The sequence below is a fragment of the Mus musculus genome, chromosome 19, assembly GCF_000001635.26.
Source record: "Mus musculus strain C57BL/6J chromosome 19, GRCm38.p6 C57BL/6J".
NCBI classification, from domain to species: domain Eukaryota; kingdom Metazoa; phylum Chordata; class Mammalia; order Rodentia; family Muridae; genus Mus; species Mus musculus.
In genome coordinates this window covers 24,741,544-24,762,146 of record NC_000085.6, presented here as the reverse complement: position 1 = coordinate 24,762,146, position 20,603 = coordinate 24,741,544, and the positions used below count along the sequence as shown (strand labels likewise).

The window sequence follows — 20,603 nt, the reverse complement described above, 5'->3', positions numbered from 1 at the left end:
CCTTTAGCTACTAAGCCATCTGGCTGGTTAATTGTTTTGAAATTTTTAAATGATGTAAGCCTTTGTGTACTGTACATTTTTCATCCCATGATGCATCTGATGCTAATCATATTTATGCTCAGTCATGTATAGGCATAAGATGGTAAATAGGGTTTTTTCCCCCCATTAAAAGATCACTCAGAGGACAACATTTGCCTTACTGAGCATGCACGCCAAACCAGTCAAGGCTGGATTGACTCCTAACAGTCATGGATATGTTCTGAAATATATTTGAATAAAAACTGTCCATGAAAGAGAAATTTCTGATTGCTAAGGGGGAAGAGAAACTTATTCCACTGGTCAGAGAAAAAATATCTATGTCAGAAAAACTGATAGCAGGTGGGGGTCCTACATTGCTAACAGGTTGCTACGTGCATTGTTCAGAAAGTTTGTGTGAACAATCCATATAGTAAGAGCCTCAGGGGCTGGAGAGATGGCTCAGTGGTTAAGAGCACCGACTGCTCTTCCGAAGGTCCTGAGTTCAAATCCCAGCAACCACATGGTGGCTCACAACCATCTGTAATGAGATCTGATGCCCTCTTCTGGTGTATCTGAAGACAGCTACAGTGTACTTAGATATAATAATAATAAATAAATCTTTTTTTAAAAAAAAGAGTCTCAAGCTGCTAAGTACATTATTATATGGGAGGGCATATGCAGAACTCAAACCAAGTGGAGTCCTAGTTCGTAAACTATTCCCTTGTTTGCCTGTCTCAAGCTAGTATCTTCCATTTGCTCCAAGTCTCTTTCTTCCAGTCCCCTGGCCTGAAAGCTAGCCTGTGTGTACTACCTATAGACTCTACTTTTCTCCAGATTTCAGTTAAGGTTGGCTAAGTGGGAATACTGCAGATGTCTGGCAGAAGAGAATGTGGTCAGACATTTATTTCTCTGCCCACGGGTTTCTGTCCACTGGCAACATGCCTTTCTGAAGGTTCTAGTTATAACTCTTCGGATGAGAGGATGTACCTTTTCTGGTACCTGCCCAGGGGGGAGTGGGCTTTCTCCTGTATCTTTCTTTTTCGCTTTGCACACAGAGTGACCAGTTCTTGGAGTGTATCATCTCTTCCTCTTGGGACCTTCATCAAGACAAAGGATAAATGACGTGTACAAGAATCTGAAGCTGCAGGATTGAGGGAGGCCCCATTAGAAGGGCATTTTGCTATGTTAGAGGTTGGAAGCAAAAGAGGTGGAAGCAAAGGTGTCCATCACTGTTGCTGGTGGCTCTGGAGTCCAGGGCTTGCTGGGAATCCTTCCACTTGATTCTCTCTGAGCGAAGGAATGGCTTGCTATTCTACTTCAAAGGTAGAAAAGCTGAGTTGACTGATGCAACTATCTTAGCAAAGCTCACACAACCAGAAAGAACTGGAGTTGGAAGGGAACTAGGGGTCCTTCCCATCCATGCCAAGGCATCTGGATATGACTGAGCAGGCAGCAAAAGCTTACCTGCTCTTTTTGTTCACACAGCAGTACCTTTTAATGTCCAACTCTAGTTCACACCCACACCCACACCCACAAAAGTCACTGGCTCTTCCATCCGTTGCTTTCCTTAGAACTCTGACTCATTAGACAAAATCTTTTTTAAATATAATATTAGAGCAGAATTGATGCGGGCTGACCTTTCCTGATACTTGCTGGCAAAATTAAATGCAGTCCCAAGGGACAGAAGAAACCAAGGTAGGTAGGCAGAGCCTCAAACAATCCCTTAATTGGAGATGGCTGCCTGGTAACTTGGTCTGGCTTTGACTTAGGGTTTTACTGCTGTGAACAGATATCATGACCAAGGCAACTCTTATAAGGACAACATTTAATTGGGTTTGGTTTACAGGTTCAGAGGTTTAGTCTAGTACCATCAAGGTGGAAACATGGCAACATCCAAGCAGGCATGGTTCAGGAGGAGCTGAGAGTTCTATATCTTCATCTGAAGGCTGCTAGCAGAATCCTGGCTTCCAGGCAGCTAGGATGAGGGTCTTAGAGCCCACAACTACAGTGACACACCTACTCCAACAGGGCCACACTTTCTAATAGTGCCACTCCATGAGCCAAGCATATACAAACCATCACAGGCTTCAAGAGAAATGGCAGCTTGAGTCACCTGGTGAGACACAGATCAGAGTGATTTCATGGGATGAGTGTTTAGTTAGGAAGGGTTGTTTAGTTCATGGCCTTCTGGGATCAGAAGGCAACAGGCTTTCATTCACAGAGGGACCTTCAGGGATCTGGAAGGTCTGCCTATGACCCTGTGCAAGGCACTAACTCATGGACATTGGAAAGTTTGGGCCCTTAAGAATTTTCACTCTTCATGTCTAAGAAGCAGGATCCTCCAACAGAGAGCTGAACATGAACCTCATTTAGGAATCAGAGAAAGACAAGGTACATTTATTTCTTTTGTGAGGTCCTTGGGCTTATTAGCAGGAGGAAGGGAGGGAATTACCTATTTCTAATAGAAGTACACAGGAAAAAAAAACCCACAACAAAATTTTTTATTTAAAGTAGGAAGGGGCTTAGTTCTATCCATGCAAGAGAAAGGCACAGAATTTCTCACGATACATCCAAGCTAATTAGTTACAACTGGCCACATTCTAGCACGCTTGGACTTGCTTGCTGGCCCAACAGGCACAGCTGTGGGACAGGTAGATCTTCCAAGTTCCTGTGTGTGGCTATGGTGAGACTGGGAGATCCTGGCTGCTTCTCTGAGCCAGATGACATTCAGCCAGACAGTGTTGGATCTCTTTCTGTAGCTGAATAATTCCTTTTAAAAGAATGATTCTTCAGAGTTGCAAATATCTGAAAGTCATTACTAGAGAGTAGGGATGCTATCCCACTAGGCTCGCTGCTCAGACTGTTGAGAGGAGGCAGTAATTGGAAGATAAAGTCTGCGATGATGCTAAGATACAGACTATATAATTTTTCTGAACCCTTCTGCTGTCTGGACAGACTCTTCATACTCTTGAGCCACTCCGTCTATGTGCTGTGGTGTGGATAAACTATAGTTCGTCCAGTTCCTGCTGGATGGATGGATAACAAGGTTGCTTCCAATTTGGCTTTACTTCACTAAGGATGGTGCTGGGATAGACACTTTTGAGCATGCATTCACGTTTCTCTAGAGAGTTGCTCCACGGTGGGCTTGCTGGATGATAGAGCATGATTGAAAACTCTCAAACAACTGTACAATCCTGCTAGTAGTGTTGGGATTCTATTTTCCCATGAACTTCAACACTTAGTCTCTCTCTCTCTGCATCTCTGCATCTCTCCCTCTCTCCCCCCTTCACCTTCCCTCCCCCTTTCTCCCTCTCTCCTTCTCTCCCACCTTTCCCTCCCCCTCCCTTTCCCCTCCCCCTTCTCCCTTATTTTGCTGGTTTCATGCGTGTGGAATGTACGTTTTCAGATTGGCCAATCCTTCTTTTTGTTGTTGTTGTTAGATTTTCTTTATTTACATTTCAATCTTTACCCCTTTTCCCCATTTCCCCTCCAAGCCTCTCCCCCTTCCCTGCTTCCCAACCCACTCACTCCTGCTTTCTGGCCCTGGACCAAGGCCCTCTCCTCCCATTGATGATCAACTAGGCCATCCTCTACTACATATGCAGCTAGAGCCATGAGCCCCACCATGTGTTTTCTTTGATTGATGGTTTAGTCCCAGGGAGCTCTGGGCGTACTGGTTAGTTCATATTGTTATTCCTCCTATGGGGCTGCAAACCCCTTCAGCTCCTTGGGTCCTTTCTCTAGGTCCTTCATTGGGGACCCTGTGCTCAGTCCAATGGATGGCTGTGAGCATCCACTTCTGTATTAGTCAGGCACTGGCAGAGCCTTTCAGGAGACAGCTATATCAGGCTCCTGTCAGCAAGCTCTTGTTGGCATCCACAATAGTGTCTGGGTTTGGTGGTTGTATATGGGATGGATCCCCAGTTGGGGCAGTCTCTGGGTGGTCATTCCTTCAGTCTCTGCTCCACACTGTCTCTGTAACTTCTTCCATGGGTGTTTTGTTCCCCCTTCCAAGAAGGATGGAAGTATCCTTCTCTTTCTGGTGAACTGCACAGGCTCTTTGAGATGTCCTCGTGGATTTATGGTATTGTAGTGAAGTGTTGAATCCTCAGCACGCACTGCGTCTTTCCTAAATCGATGGCTTTATCCTTTTTTCATATGCCTTTGGCAGGAAGGAAAAGTTTTGTAATTTTCATTACACATTTAATTATCATATTTCCTTTCTATTAATGTAGACACATATTCTCCACCTGGTTCCCTCTTGCCTCACAACTGAAACTCATTCCCGCTTATCCATGGAGGTAAATTACAAACGCTCTTTTGTCAAATTCGGCCTTAAATTACTGAGCTTAGGTAAGAACTGGGGTTCCTAGCACAAGGGAGGCAGATCCTGAGGTCTCTGTGGCCCTTCTGAAGCTGACAGGAAACATCAGAAGCTGGAGCAGATATTTGCTTTGGGAAAACTGGAGAGCCCATGACATTTCAGTGGAGACTGCGCCCTCCCAGGGTCACTCTGATTGCACAGGGCTGTGGTACAGCCTTATACAAATGCTAATTCTCAGCTCTCTGTACTGTGAGCATCTGTGTAAAAATCTCTTTGTGTTCACTTTCCCCAGCGCCAAGGTGTCTCTTCTTTCCTATGTCTCTTCTCTCTTGCTTACAGTGTAGACTCCATAGACCTCTAGGGTAGCATGCAGGAAAAGATGCTAAAGGAATCTAGAGGAGGGAAACAAATCACCTTTCCTACAAACCCAGGAGGCGTTGTACTGAATCGTCGTCTTCCCGGGAGGGCTGGAGCTGTCTTGTGAGTTCTCAAGAGGCGAATGAGCTGATCCTAAGTCCTCGGGCTCACAGGAGTTAGGAGGACATGGGACAATTGTCTCCTGGCCACCTCTTGCCTTGCTGGAAAACTCAGAGCTTTTACGTTCTCTTCGTTTCAGCTTGAAGACAGTTTTTTTTTTTAAATTATCATTTAAAGACAATAAGAACCAGGTGCCTACACCCATGTGCTCAAGTACCGGGGCTTGTTAATATGAACTTAGTTTCTCACACAGAGGCATACTCATCTCTTACTGGTCAAAAGAGAATAAGCCCTTGGTTGTTAGAATTCTGCATACTTAGTTTCTTGGCTCTTGGCTCAGTTTTCTAAAGCAGAGATGATGATGATGATGGTGGTGGTGGTGGTGATGATGATATCTCTTTCAAGTAATGCCAGGATCTTCAGAAATCTGCCTGCTTTATGTTGCTAGACACTTTAGAATGTGACAGGGATGGGTCCTCTCCAGTGTACCACAGCACAGAAAAAAAAAAAAATGAATATGCAGAAGTGTCAAGAGGAAGGTACGAAAGGTTCCCGGGCTGGGAATTCCCTGTTGCTCTATAGCTAGTCAACACCTACAAGTCAGAGGGACAAGAGAGACGCTGTTATCTTAATCTTTGCCTTTTAAACACTCTCGGGGGAGTAAGTCTGCTTCTTTTGGATTAACAAAGATTCCACACTGAGGACAGAGATAATGTTGTAACTCCAGAGGCTGAACTTTCAATAGTTGGGAGAGTATTTCCATTTGTGGGGTGCTGTCTCATCTGCTCCTCACAGCCTGTCTGATAAGGCAGGTGGCAAGTATTATTTCACTTGAGAGTTTTTGAGGTTGAGACTGGGACCCTGAGATGCCAAGGGTCCCAGGTCACACAACACTGTTTTCATATGCTTGGAAAAATTGTCTGCAGTCATTTTAATGGGACAGCTCAATGTTTTGGGTTTATTTTTTTCTTGAGAGCGTGAATTGGCCCATCAATCACATCGGTTTAAGAGTGGACTTAAGACTATAATTAGAAGACTTTGGAGGCTAGCTCAGTGCTGGTGTTCTTGCCTACTGTGTTCAAGGTTTATCACTGGAAGAAAAAAAGAAGAAGAAGGAGAACGTAGGGGTGATTGCTATTAGAAAAAACAGGTTCAGATGAACTCAGCCTTGTTCACATTTACGATTTGGGAAGGCTTCCTTTAAAAAGGATTTTAAAGTACAATTTCATATAAGCCTTTTACCAGACAGCAGAGCCAGACAGCAGAGCCAGACATCAAAGGGCTCTTGGGGTGAATACATCCATGTAATGATACCAAAGAACTAACTTGGAGGCTATGCTACATGCCTACCTGGATATTAACAGTGTGCAGGAGGCTTGCTTGCTTGAATAGGAAAATGTTGCTGATTCAAACATGCATTTAATCTTAAATACTCCAGAGGGATTTTTTTTTCATACAAATTAACTTTTAAAAATAGTTAAATAGTCACCCCCGCCATAGGGTCTGACTCTTTGAAGTCAGGCAGGCTGGCTTCAAATTTCTGACCCTCCTTACTTCAGTCTCCTGAGTGCCGTGCAACCATGCCTAGCTTTAAAATGGACTTCAAATGTAAATATAAGGTGCATGTAAAAAAAAACAAAACAAAACAGCTCGGGAAGTAAATGTATGTAGTCTAAGGGATTTTCATATAATGAGCCCCCACACAGCAACCACTGGTGTGAAGAAACCAGCTTCCTCGTGCCTGTTTCACCACTGTCCTTCAGCAACCCCCCCCCAGATGATCAACACCCTGATTTCTGCCACCAGTGATTGATTTTGCCCATTTTACATTGTGTCTAAGTGGGACACGGCATTATTCCTTTGTCTGGCTTCTTTTACTCCATGTTACCACTCACTACTTCCGTTGTTCTATATTGTGGAGGTTCACTCAGTTTTGCTGTCTTATGGTACGGCACTGTATGGTCCTACACTGTACTGTGTCGGGCTGTGGTCAGTATGAGTCCGCACCCCTCCATGATGAGCTGTCCATATCATCTCCAACACTGGCAGTTCCCTCCTTCTCCTCTAGGATTGTGGGTAATAATAGTTCACTATGGTTTTCGTATGCCATTCCAAGTGGTTTTTATATGCTAATTGGGTCCTTTGAATATCATCCCTGTGTAAAGTGTGTGCCTTTTACATTTTGTTTTTCCTTTTCTTTGGGGACTTTTAATTTTTAAAAATGACTCGTAGAAATTCAAAATATGGATTTTCTAAACCTTCTAAACCTTGAAGATGAGGGCTTTGAAAAGAGGGCCAAGAATTCAGAACTCAGAACATAGAATATGCTTCCCTTTGGTTAAGAAAGGTAATATTTGGATTTAGGTAAAGGGACCCAGATCTTGTCACCTTTAAATCTGTTACAACTTTCTTGCAGCTGGATTATAAAATCAGCTGGGTGTGCTCGAAAAGCTTTGATCCCTTCCTAAAGTCATGTTGAAAACAAATCCCCTCCAGAGCCCAGGTGTTGAGAGGTGAGAGGATAAAGAAGCAAGGCTTGGAAGAAATGATGGGGCCCAGCACGGCTCCTTCCTTGTTAATGAATTTACAACCCTTTTGAAACATGTTTCATGAGCAGGTGGCAAGATAGCTCTCCCATATTTTGCTTTGTGAGGACCTAGCAAGAAGTTCCTCATTAGGCCAAATGTAGGCACTGCACTCTTGGAGGGTCTTCCCCACCTTCCAGAGCCTCAAGAAACAACTTTCTGTTCTCTATAAATCGCCCAGTCTGCATTCTATTTTAGTGTGACAAAATGTACCCAGACAGACTTTGAGATGACAGATCACTTATGAGAGATTTTGACAGAGATTGGAAACAGACAGTTAATCTGAGTTAAATTAACGACACAGATTAAGCACTGTACAACAATGGCAAATGGCAGGAGCGTCTTTGGAGAATAGAGAAGAAGAGCTCGGTTTTTAGGAGCACAGAGTACAAGGAGGGGCGTGGGAGAAGCTGTGAGGCAGAGACTGTGTCCATCTGGAAGCCACTTTCTTGGAAATCTGCATACCCTGGCTGAGGAGACTTAATGCAGCATGTTCTATTAGCTACCAGGGCTCATTCTCCCTGGTAGAAGACTTGGAGCCTCGACAGTTTTCTTACTCTTAGCTTCCTTAGGCAGAGTTTGCTCTCAGCATATGGGGGCAGCGGTCAGGGAGAGGCATTCACGAGCAGCTTCAGGTTCGGCTTTTGGGATAAGGGCTTGTAGACTCCAGGGGCTTCCTGCCAACAGGTCGAAGGCATGCTGTCTGTTGAGTGCTATGCTTGGGACGAGTCCCAAGTTCAGGGTAGGGGGTAGAGACGGGAATTCCTTTCTGACCCCAAGACATAATCAATTTATGCTCAGGGTCCTGGAATTTAATTACCCATCTTGTCTCAGCTTGAATAGCTGCAACTGGGGCGGCTCATAGTTACAAAAGTATCTGGTTCTTTACAGTCCAGCGGCAGCCCCAGCCTGGCTCCCCCCAGCCCCCACCCTGCAACAGTGATTAATTGGAAAGGGTGGGAACTGGGGAAATCCTTTCCCCTCCCTTCAGTCCTGCCAACTTGGCTCTGAACCTGCAAGAGTAATTTGAACAAAGATCATGTGTCCTTTCCTTGTTACCTGCTCTCTTCCCTCTCACCCTCAGCTCTTCCCCGTGTTGTACATTCTCTTTGGCACTCTGGCGTGTTTACATTTGTTAGGTTCATGGTGACCCCTGTTTTTTTAATGGGCTCCTTTAGGCTTCTGTGTGATTTATTTCTCCTCCTTTGAGCTTTTGACCATGAAATCAGCAGCCCTTTGTTCTAAGGTTTGTGGAGAGATTCTTCCATTGTTCCTCTCAGGATGGAAATGTGATTATATATTTTTTTCTTAAAATGAAAGGGAGATAAGCTGGACCCTTTGAGTTGAATGAGCATCTTAGTGATACATAACAGTGACACAGGTTCCTTTGTTCGGGGCTTCATTTTCTGTATATGTTGGCGAGATGCATTCAGGGTGTTAGATAACACAATGGTTTGTTTAATGGCATTTCTATACTCACATTAGTAAGCTATTCATTATCATGACTAAATTCCTGAGACAGTAACTTGGAATAAGAAAATATTTACTTTAGGTCAAAGTTTTAAAAGTTTCAGTTCAAGTTGGCTAGAGACACTGTTTTGGGCCTAGGGTGAAGCAGAGTATCGTGACAGCAGGAATATGTGATAGTGGCTGCGGTGATGGCCAGGGAGCAGACTAACCATGTGGCTCCCAAAAGCTTGAGTCACGTGACCTTCTTCCTCCATCCAGGATTCATATTGCACAGTTCTCCTGCCTCTAAACGGTCTACTCAAAATATGAATCCATCAGTGCATTTCAGTATTACATCATGACCAGTGTGACCTCCTCCTCTGGAGACACCTTCATACCCTGCCCAAGGGCGTGCTTCCTTAATCATCTTGTTGTCTCTTAATCCAACCAAGTTGACAACTAACATCAGCTATCTCAAAATCATAAGTTATCTGTCCATTCCCCTAGGACATTTACTTATATTGTTCCCGTTATTGTAAATGGTAAATGATCAGTCTCATCAAATCTGGGGTACACTCTACTGGGTAACACCACACCAACAAACTTCCTATGAGCAAATTTCTTTTAGAATCATTGCCTGGGGCCTGGTTCTAAAAGAAATCTCTTCATAGGAAGTTTGTTCCTTTCTACCGTGAAGATTAAAGTTGCATCCACAATCAACACTATGCCATTCAGGTTTCTACTACTATAACAAAATACCTATGGCAGTCAACTTAGAGTGAAGACAGGTTTGTTCTGGTTTTAGAGGCTTCATTCCTTAGTTACTGGACCATGTTGCCTTTGGGACTATAGTGATGTAGTCTACATTAGTGAGAGCACATGGTTCAGAAACCGATCACCTCATGAGAAATCAAAAAGAGAGACAGAGGATGAGGTCAACATCCAGCAATCCATTTGAGGATGTGTCCCCAGTCACCACAAACCTTCCACTGAGTGTTACTTAATGTTTTTCACAATGTTTAATAGTGCTGAGCTGAGAACCAAGCCATAATGTGGGCATTTAGGGACCATGTCATAGGGATATATCTGAACTATAGCCAGGGGACAGTGAGGAAAGAGATCAGACAGAGACACATCTGACTACTGAAGACACATAAAAGGCCTCATCCAACACCCAAGGAGCCCTGAAATGGCTTCACAGAGTTGTACCAAAATGAGGAAGAATGACAGATCTTTGACTATTCCACACAGGCTAATCACTAATTAGGCTGACCAATAGTAGCCCTTTGACTTTGAGTGAGACATGTCTTATTGAAAGAGAGCCATGTTTGTGACCTGGCCACAGATGGGGCTCAGTCCCCCCTCCCCCAATCCGTGGGAATCAGGGTCTCGGACAGATGGGCATAGAGTCGCCGGGAATTGGGGTGACAAACAGACTCGACACAAGAGAGTATGGATCTGAATGTAATTTGTCAAATCAAGCATCAAACTTTTTATACAGAAGAAAATAGGGAAGTTAGGTGATACTGGACTCTTACATAAAACAGAGGAATGCAAACATGGAAGAACAGGCAGGAACCAACTGGGATAAAATTCAATGTTAACAACTGGGATCAAAAACAGCTCCACCTAAGGTCCACTTAATCCTAGGCTTCGTGCCCTTGCCATAGTTCCTAGTCTACTGTATAGTCCACCTTCCCCCTAGGCCATTGTAAATACTTGTGTATGGGTGTAACTCAGCTACCTATAGTTCTAAGTATCTACTCTGGTTCCTCTTTAGGTCACAAACTTCCTAGATAATGGTAAATTTCTGTGTAGGGCAGTGACTTAGCTATCCATGCCCAAGGTCGGATCAAGGACTGCCTAGACTCTAACTTAGCTATATGTCAAAATATCAATCCTTAGGAGCACTTGTAATAAAGCAATATTAAGGGAAAGCACACAGATCCATTAGCCAACTAAAGCAAGGACATTGGAGCATTCATTACATAGGACCCACAGTTCCAGGAGACTAAGATTCCATGAACTTTTCGCCTTGGGACGAAACTTTTCAGTCTGTCAGGCGGGTCACTACCAGAGTGGATGTAGCATGACCTTGAAGCCATTGGCATCCCTAAGTGCTGGTGAATGAAGATTCCAGCCATAAAATATCTAGCCGTGTGTGTGTGTGTGTGTGTGTGTGTGTGTGTGTGTACATGTACAGTATAGGTTGGTTATGTGACTGTGAGCAGTGAACCATAGTATCTACTACATATCATTTCTAGAGTTGAATTACTGTTTCATCGGGTATAGGCAGATTCCTACTGAGTAAATGTTGTCAAACAACCCCTGAATGTGCACAAATGCTGTCTTAATTTAGATTCCCTTGTCTTAAGCAGACTCTTGGCAAAAGTCAAAGAACATTTATGGGTACATTGATATTAGAAGAGTTCACACATTGACTTTGTATATATTGTATTATAGAGAAAACAAAGTTGGGAGAACTGAAATATTCTACGTACTCTCTAACACATGGCTTAGCCAGGCATGGTGGTGCACGCCTTTAATCCCAGCACTTGGGAGGCAGAGGCAGGTGGATTTCTGAGTTCGAGGCCAGCCTGGTCTACAGAGTTCCAAGACATCCAGGACTATACAGAGAAACCCTGTCTCAAAAAAAAAAAAAAAAAAAAAAGGCCTAGAAACTGTCAACAGCTATTCAAGTTGTTCTGAAATGTAGTTAGGAGATAAACAGATTATAGGTCTTCCTATTGAGCTTAGGAAATAAAGGAAACCAGGCATGTGAATTGACAGTTACCTCAACTTTCATTTTTCAGAGTGGCTAAATCAATGAAGGTCCCCGTGTATGAGACCCCTGCTGGATGGAGATTCTTCTCAAATCTGATGGACTCCGGACGATGCTCTCTGTGTGGAGAGGAGAGCTTCGGCACTGGTAGGCTTGGCTGGGCTGATGTTACTGGTGAGGGTGGCTGAAATTCCGCAAACCCACTGGAGACTTGTAAATAGTCTGGAAGAATTACTTAGAGGCCAAAAAGTAAAAAATAGAAAACCAGCGAAAGCCAGCAGGATGCATGTAGTGACACATTAACCTCTTTTGGATATCTTTAAAGATGGCCCTTTCTTTAAAAGGAAGTTCATTTGAAAATGATAAATGTAGACAGAATATCATATTAGTCACACCACTCAATCTCAGGGTTCTATCTTTATAATTATTTGATTATTATTTATTATTTGATAACTTTATTTTGTAGTGCTGCGGACTGAACTTTGCCAGACCTTCTAAATTTTACTTGAGATAGGCTCTCACTATACAAATCAGCTTTGAATATGTGATCTTGGCCTCTAGAGTAGCTAGGATTATAGGTGTACTTCAATATGTTGCATGTTGCTTTTTTTTTTTTTAATTTTGTTTTTCAGGACAGAGTTTCTATGTGTTGCCTTGGTTATCCTGAAACTAGCTTTGTAGACTCATAGAACTCTGTAGATCTTGAACTCACAGACATCTACCTGCCTCTGCCTCCCCAGTGATGGTATTAAACGTGTGTGCCACCAAGGGTGGCTTTTTTTTTTTTTTTAAGACAAGGTCTTTCTATGTAGCTGAGGCTAGTCTAGAATTCACTATATAGCTCAGGCTGGACTCAAATTTGGATTTTCATCTTCCTACCATTAACTCCTGGGTGTTTGGCTGGTGCCACCATGCCCTTCCCTCTCTTTTCAAAATTAATCAACATGAATTTTGCTACTCTCTCTACAAAGAAAGTTACCTTTCCTGATTGTTAAGAAGCAGCAGTCTCCTGTCCCCCAAAGCTCATCTCCTTATTTCTGATTATTTTAGAGGGAATTTTAAAACATAAAACCTTATTGGAAACAGCATATAACCATGGTGCTATTGTCACAGTTAAAATGTTTAAAATTCCTTCTTTTAGTACCTTACAAGGTCACTCCATTGCTTTGCGTATTTCCACTAATCCTGTTATAATCTGTATCTTTATTCTCCTACATACAGTCCTATACCTCTGGCTGCCTTCATTTTTAATTTTTTTTTTATTTTCAATCTTTTCTTTTACAGGCGTCTCTACAATCAGGGTGCAGAAATAGAACTGCACAAGCTATTTCTTAATAAGTTCCCATTATCTGTTTTAGTCCCCAGTCAATAGGTTTTTTTTTTATCTATTAAGAACCAAAAGATCTTAGAGTATAACTGGTTAATATATTTCTTAGTCTCTTTGAGCACTTGGGGAAGTGTTTGCAGGCATTCAAACTCAGGACTTTGCACATGTTAGGCAAAGGCTGTGCCACTTACTCCCACTCCAACCTAGAAGTCTTTTAAAATGTGTGTTGCATGTTCTGTTGAGCTTTGCATATTGGAGTTTTTCACATTCTTACCCCCATTTTTCTCCAAGTCAATTACTGTTTACCCAGAAAAGCACAACTATTACTACTAATATTATTTTAGCAATTCTGTTATTCACTTTAGTGTTTTCATTTCCAAAAGTTATATATTATCATCGTTTGTTTTTTTTTTTTTTCCTGGTGCTCAGTCAAATGTACTTTTTTGATATTTTCCCCACAATACTGATATCTTTTTTAAAAAATATTATCTTGTTACGTAATTACCATCCTCAAAATTGTAGTCGATGACAAGTAGTTTCTATAGTTTAATATTTGGCAACTATTTTTATCAATACTTTTTAATTTGTAAAATTGCTACCATGCTTTAGGTTATTTTTTTTTTTTCTATTCATGTTTCACTTGTAGCTCATTTAAGAATGGCTACTGGATTCACCAGGCACATCATTAGAACTCAGTGATGCAGCTGGGCAGTGGTGGTGCATGCCTTTTATCCCAGCACTTGGGAGGCAGAGGCAGGCAGATTTCTGAGTTCGTGGCCAGCTTGGTCTACAGAGTGAGTTCCAGGACAGCCAGGGCTACACAGAGAAACCCTGTCTCGAAAAAAACAAAAACAACAACAACAACAAAAGAACTTAGTGATGCACTAACATATCCTTTCCCCCTCTTTATTTTGTAAATGTAAATGAAAACTAATGATTTCCCCATATCAAACTACACTTGAATTGCTAAGAATAAGTTGTATTTGGCAATGCTGAAACAGACTGCAAAAAGTCACTTTAAATGGTCATAATGGCAGTCTTTTAGGCCAAATTCATAAAGAAACCTTTTTCTTGGCCTATTTTCTTCTCTTGTCAAAATGAGTTATACTCCAGTAGAATTACCATTAACATCTCAGGAAGGCTAGCATGCTCCTTATTTCCTTGGACAGAGAGAGACCATAGCAAACTATCTCAAATATGACTGTCTAGACTCAAATGGGTTGTTGACAGTTCTGCTTGGTAGAGCCATGGCTGTTGAGTCCTTCTCTGTGGGTGTCTAACAAATAGAACTCTTCTCTTCTTCCTCTAGTGTTCTGTGTGCTTCCATCAGAGACCACGATACAAAAAAGATCAGAAATCTTAAGTTACATATAGTAACAGAATTCTGCTCAGTTGCTAGTAAGGTAGCAGAAATACAGCAACTGGAGTGGAAAATATGGCATTCCAGCAATCTCTTCTCTATTTCCATGCACATTTACAGAATGCTTACAATGTACCTTGTGTTTTATAACTTCTTTATAAGTAAGAGGATAAAATATTACCTATATAAACCATGCTGTACCTTTATGTGATAGCTAGTTTCTGTCAACTTGACCTAAACCTAGAGTCATCTGGGAGGAAGAAACCTTAACTGAAGAATTGCTTTGATCATATTGGCCTGTAGATATATATGTGGAGCATTTTGTTGATTGCTCATTGATATAGGCACTCCCAGTCCACTCTGGGTGGTGTCATCCTATGGAGGTGGGCCTGAGCTGTATAAGAAAGGAGTTGAACAAATCAGTAAGTAGTGTTTCTCTTCAGTCTCTGCTTCAGTTTCTGCCTCCAGGTTCTTGTCTTGAGTTTTTGCCCTGACTTCCCTCAGTGACAGATTGTGACCTGGAGGTTGTAAGATGAATAAATCCTATCCCTCTTAAATTGATTTTTGGTCAGTATTTTATCACCACACTAGAAAGACAACTAGGACAGCTTATTAATATGTATTTCAACTTAATAAACATTTATTAATTGTTTCCCAATGATAAAACATTATATTGGGTCATCTGTCAAGTATAAGGTGATAAAGATCATATCCTTAAGGATATTGAGATGTCTTCGAAGCCTTTGCAGGCTGTAGAGAGGCATAGAGAATATACTTTAGAAGATGAGATAAGGAGAAAATGCATTAGGCTGGAAGCTTAGAGCATGTTTTTTTGAAAGAGATGAAAGGTGAGCTTGTGCTTGAAGAATGGGGAGGATTTTAAAGCATAGACATGAAAGACCAAGGCCCTGCCGGATGGCATAATGTCAGAAAGCTAATGGAGGTGGAAGAACAGGGGCATGTTTTGTAAGTGGTCAGTTCTCCACTCTTCTAGAGTAGTGGTTTTCAAATATGGGCCATGAGATTAATATAATATCATCCATTGTGTTAAGGAATAGGAACTGTGAGAAAGCAATGTAGTTCAGATGCTGCTTGCCAAGATTTCTGTGTACATGTAAGTATACACATGCACATGTATTTTCTCTTGGCAAACTGCCCTTATTGTAGATCATGGTGAAAATATCTGAGTGCATCTTTGGCCAGAATCACAAAGCTTCCCATAAAAGGCAAGAGAGTAAATATTTTAAGCTTTACCAGCCACAAGGTCTTATGGGGTCTCTGTTGAAATTTCTTAGCTCTATGACTCTAGCACAAAGCAACCATAGATAATGACTAAACTAACCATCGTGGTTGTTTTCTATAAAGTGTTAGTCACGGAAACAAGCACGAATCCCGAGTTTGCCCAAGGGCTGAGTTTCACCCATTTGCTACCCCTGAACACAGAGTCAGGTAGAGGAAAGAGCTTCAAGAGACAGGACTGGAAATATCATGAGAGTCTGAAGCCTCCACTGTCTTAGATGCTGAGCCCTAAGCAGATACCTCTCAGCTAGCTAGCAGTGGGAGGCCACACCCTGCGTGCGTGGGGAGGTCAGCCTGCAGATGCTTTCAGCAAGCTTTGCTCTGGGATAGAGATGCTGACTGCAACGTGAAGGCTGGACTGGATGGAAATTTTAAAAGGCTTTTGCTTTTAGAGTTGTCTGTCATTTTTCCTTTCAAGAAACACAGGAGACTTTTTTTTTTCATGTCAAGGGTTTTTAAATTGTTATATCTTCTGCCATTTTGGCAGGTTAAAACGATATTAGCCTACTTTGATAGATGGAGCTTTGAGCCCAAGGAATAGTGAAATGGGTCTCCCAGGGCTCCCGAGCCTGAAAAGGTCTTCATTTTCATTAAATCTAGCAGAACTAAAAGGCAGTTCTCTGGCTTTTTTGGTGCACTCTGCTTTTACCGTGGTTGTCAGTCTTTCCATGAACATAATGACTCCTTCTGCCTCTGAAACAGTTGACAGTAGGCAACCAACCTAGTGCCTGCAGAAGCAGGGCACTGAATTTAGGGAAGAGAAGTGGCTTTATTCAGCTCTTCCATCAGGCTTCCTTAATGCCAGGTCTCAGAAAGGCTGTGATCTGGCTGTACAAGAATCACAGGGAAGCTTTGTTGATTGTGTGTGTGTGTGTGACTTCTATCCTATACATACATATATATTCAAGTTATATAATATATATACAATTATTTGAAATATGTATATATATATATATCCCTGATTCAAAATGGTGCCTGGGGCTTTGCATTTTGAAGAAATATCTTTAAGTAGTTCTGGTGTACATCCAGAAACAAAGAAGACTATCAGTGTTTCTGATTTGCATCATGACTGGGAGAAAGCATATGTTTGAGATTTCACATTGGGTTGCACTAAACAGGACGAGGGCACAGGAATAGAAGGCTTGTGACTCATATCCAGGACACTGCAGGCCAACCAAGTAACTTCTATGTCCCTCATTTATAACTCAGATATTGGCTCATCACAGGAGCTATCTATCTATGTTAGACTATGGTTTCCAAAACCAATACTTAATCATAGGAAGAGAAATGGGGAGATAGAAATATTCAGAGAGACTTCTAAAGTGTATTTCAGACTTTTCCAAAGTAGAAGCTTTAGCCAGTCTCCCTGGGGCATGGAGCTGTGTACCAACCAAGAATGCACTATTCAGTGCCAAGAAAGCTTGGAAATAAGACTCTATCTCAGCTCAAGGATGCCAAGACATTGCCCAGGGGTAAGTCCTAAGGAACAAGATACATCCTGAATAGAAATGTCCCTGCTGGCATCTCTGTTTCCCAGAATGTGCCAAAGTAGCAGGCCGGTGGACAGGTCTGTATTCAGGCTTCTCTTGTATGAGAAGATGTAGGTCCCAGTTAGTAGGAACCTGTGTTCATTGTTCTATCAAAGAAATCGGCTAATAGAAGCCAAGCCACCTTTGGTGCTAGGACCAGATGTCCACCCATGTCCTGGGAAGGAGCTGGATAGCTGCTTTCCTGGGGTAGGGAGCATTTTGTACATACTCTATCAGAGGACTATTCATATAAATGGCATTTGGGCTGCTTCTTCCAATTTTAAAGGAATCTGGGCTTATTCCAAACACAAACAGAATGTACTAATATACTAAAATTAGGATTTAAAAAAAAACTAAAACTTTGGAGAAATTTGGATTGTTGAAAAATGTTCATCTATTTTTCATCAGTACCATCAGCCTTCTAGGGGGCTGGAAAGATGGCTCAGCAGTTAAGAGTACTGGCTGTTCTTCCAGAGGTCCTAAGTTTAATTCCCAGTACCCACAAGGTGGCTTATAACCATCTATAATGAATTCTAATGCCCCATTCTGACATGTAGGTGTACATGCAGATGGAGTGCTCATATACATAAAATAAATAAATAAATCTTAAAAACAGAGCATCGGCATTCTAAGAGACCATGATGTTTTGAGAGCACATGAACTGTCCTGGCCCAGGATTTGTGAGCTTGTCCCATTGTGAGCCATGCTGAAGAACTGTCCTTTGTGTGGAAGATCTCCAAGCCTGACCACCAGCAATCAGTAGTACACCACCTACATCGCAGCTAAGGCTCTCATACCTGCTGATAAGAAAACAAACAAAAATCACACACACAAACACAACCAAAACAACAACAACAACAACAAAGCCCCATGAAGCATGACAATATTGATTATTTCTAAGCAAGAATCCTATGTTGAATTTTCTTGAATAATAGCTTGCTTTGTTCATTTGTTTAACGGAGTCAGGGCAATTCTAAGTTATTTATGCATCCATCTCTTTCTGGAAATTTGGAATTACATAAAACTCTCCTGACTGTAACACACTTAGCCAAATTGTCCCTCCAGATTCTCCCCCTGTGAATCCCTGGGTACAATATTATGTTCTTAAGTCAATAGGTTTTCTAGCTCAGATTTTAGCACAACAGAAAGAGGCCAGTGGCTTGTCTTGCCACAGAGTCTACAATATCCATTTGATTTCCTGAGGTCTGCTGGATATCTCTGTCATGTGGATATTGTAAATATGCTGAAGATAGGGACCATGTCTGTCTTCTTCAGACCTCATTCTTTGACATAAGGTAGGTCCAGAGTAAATGTTCGTAGGACCCGTAGAGGAGCAGAAAGATGGTATAGCCTAGTTACAAAGAATGATAAAACAAACATATATAGTTTATAGACAAAACTATAAAAAGAAAGTTCTGATGTTTCTTTTTTTGTCTTATCATTACCAGCACAAATTCATAGCTAATAAAGCTCTTCTAGAGAGATCTCCCCTTCTGAAACCCATACTAATGTGTGGATTTTAAAGTATTGGTAATTTGTACTGTTAACTCGTCTATTTCCCCCGTGGGTGTGGACACTAACTTGGGTCTGGCTGTGCTTAGCAGTGGGCTGCTTCCAGCCCTTTTGATGTTCTTGATGTCACTGAACCACAGTGTCTTTAGTAAGTCATTCTACGATGTTGCTTTGTGCTCTGTATTATTGACTTATTTCTCCGTTACTTTGTGCAATGAAATTTTACCTCCCCCGGTAGTTACACAGTTTATTATACTCTCAGGTTATTCCCCTTACTCTTATTATGTGTGAGCCACATACATTTTAACTTCAGACTAGGTTCACAGCAGTGCTGTGATACAAATAGTAAATAGGCTTAGCTCTCCATTCTTCTGTCCAACTATTTCTATTTCTCCAGGTCAGATGAAGGAAAGCTTATGTTTGTTCCCTTCCAAGGGGTCTTAACTTCACATTTGTCTGCTTTCAGCTCCACCCGGTCAGCAGGAGAAAGAAAGAGGTCAACGTATCTCTGAGTTTCAGATGATCAAGTACGGTGATTTTTCTTCTCTGTGGCCAGTGCTTGTAAACTTGGCTAGATTGCAGAAGGGGTGAGCTGTAGTGATGACAGCACTATCGGGGCTGGGAGAAGAGTTTCTCTGCAGGACTGTAAGAAATGGGCTATGTGCAATTCAATCTAGGTTGGGCAGAGCGCAGAGGTGCAGTGATTGACATTCCCAAGAGCCTCTTTGTAAAATTGGAAAATTGAAACTGCTTTCTGGATTCTCTAGGAGCCATCACCCGCTGCGTTGGAAACAAAACTCCCATCACAGTGGGAAGAATGTCTCCATTATATGACCCCTTTCCATGGGGTTTTCTTGGGAACTGGTCCATTGGCCACTCAGTTAATCCTGCATGTTGATGAAAAGCGGCAAGAGAGAGTGTTGTGTAAATGGAAACATGGGATTGGTGCCTTTGAGCTACATCTATACTTTCCAGTGCATTCAGGGACCAAGAGCCTAGGAGATCATGGTCATTGGTCACAGGCTAAGGACTTCCAAATAGAATGAACATTACTTTGCACAGTGTCTATTAAGGGGCTTTGAAAGAAAGCTTTGGGAGATGTTAGTCACCAAGAGGTTTACTGAGGAGGGGATGAGATGACTGAGTAAAAAAAGTCTGTACCCTGAAAGTCACTGGGGATATTCTGGTTTAGCATAGGACATGTTGGGAACAGTTCTTGGAGAGTTCTGTTCTTCTTGGGAACCTTGGTGGCACAGGAGTAGTTTGAGATATATAAGCTCAAGAGATCTCTATTCTATGGCTAGTGTGTTCCTGTGAGGGAAGTGTGGTTCTGGGTTCTGCCTCTCCTCCCTGCGTGTTCGGACACCATCACTGGTACACCAGCTTCAAGAAGACTGGGTGTAGTCTGGAGTGGGTCCACAGTCTGCTTCGTCCTTCCGGGGCTTCAGATACCTTGCAACGCCAGGCAGGAAGGAGGAAGTGGAGTCCAGGATGAATGTTGTGTTTCCTGCCTTATGCTTTCTCCCTCTCAGGGTGTCCAGATGCTGCTGCACAGGGGGCTGAAAGAATGAATCAGAGTAGGGGGTTTGAGGGAGAGAAGGCCTTCTCTGAGAACCTCAGTGTTACATATCTTTTAGGCAAAGGCCTTATCTGATGATCTTTAATGAAGCAGTTCTCTGAAATGATCTTACCTGGTTTGCATTTCTTTATCCAGGCTGGGTTTGAATGCATACACTTTATCTGGAGTGAATCAAGGGTTGTCTAGTTTTGAGACAGGGTAGCCTGCTCATGGGATATGTTCTTCTAGCTGGGCTGCCTTTTCTGTTTTCAGTGGTAGAAGATGTATGTGCCTAGCCTCGCAGAGACTTGATGTGCTAGGGTTGGGAGATTCCCAGAGACATCCTCACATGCTCAGAGGAGAAAGGAGGGACAGGGGAAGAG

The 20,603-nt window shown here is 42.3% G+C and overlaps 1 protein-coding gene across 1 annotated transcript in view; it reads left to right on the top strand.

Moving 5' to 3' along the window:
- Pgm5 (phosphoglucomutase 5) overlaps positions 1-20,603 on the top strand; it is a 183,582-nt gene that overhangs the window by 99,696 nt on the left and 63,283 nt on the right. Inside the window, exon 7 of the mRNA NM_175013.2 lies at positions 11,667-11,782. Within this exon, the coding sequence (NP_778178.3) occupies positions 11,667-11,782 (116 nt within the window). The remainder of the gene's footprint in view (positions 1-11,666; positions 11,783-20,603) is intronic.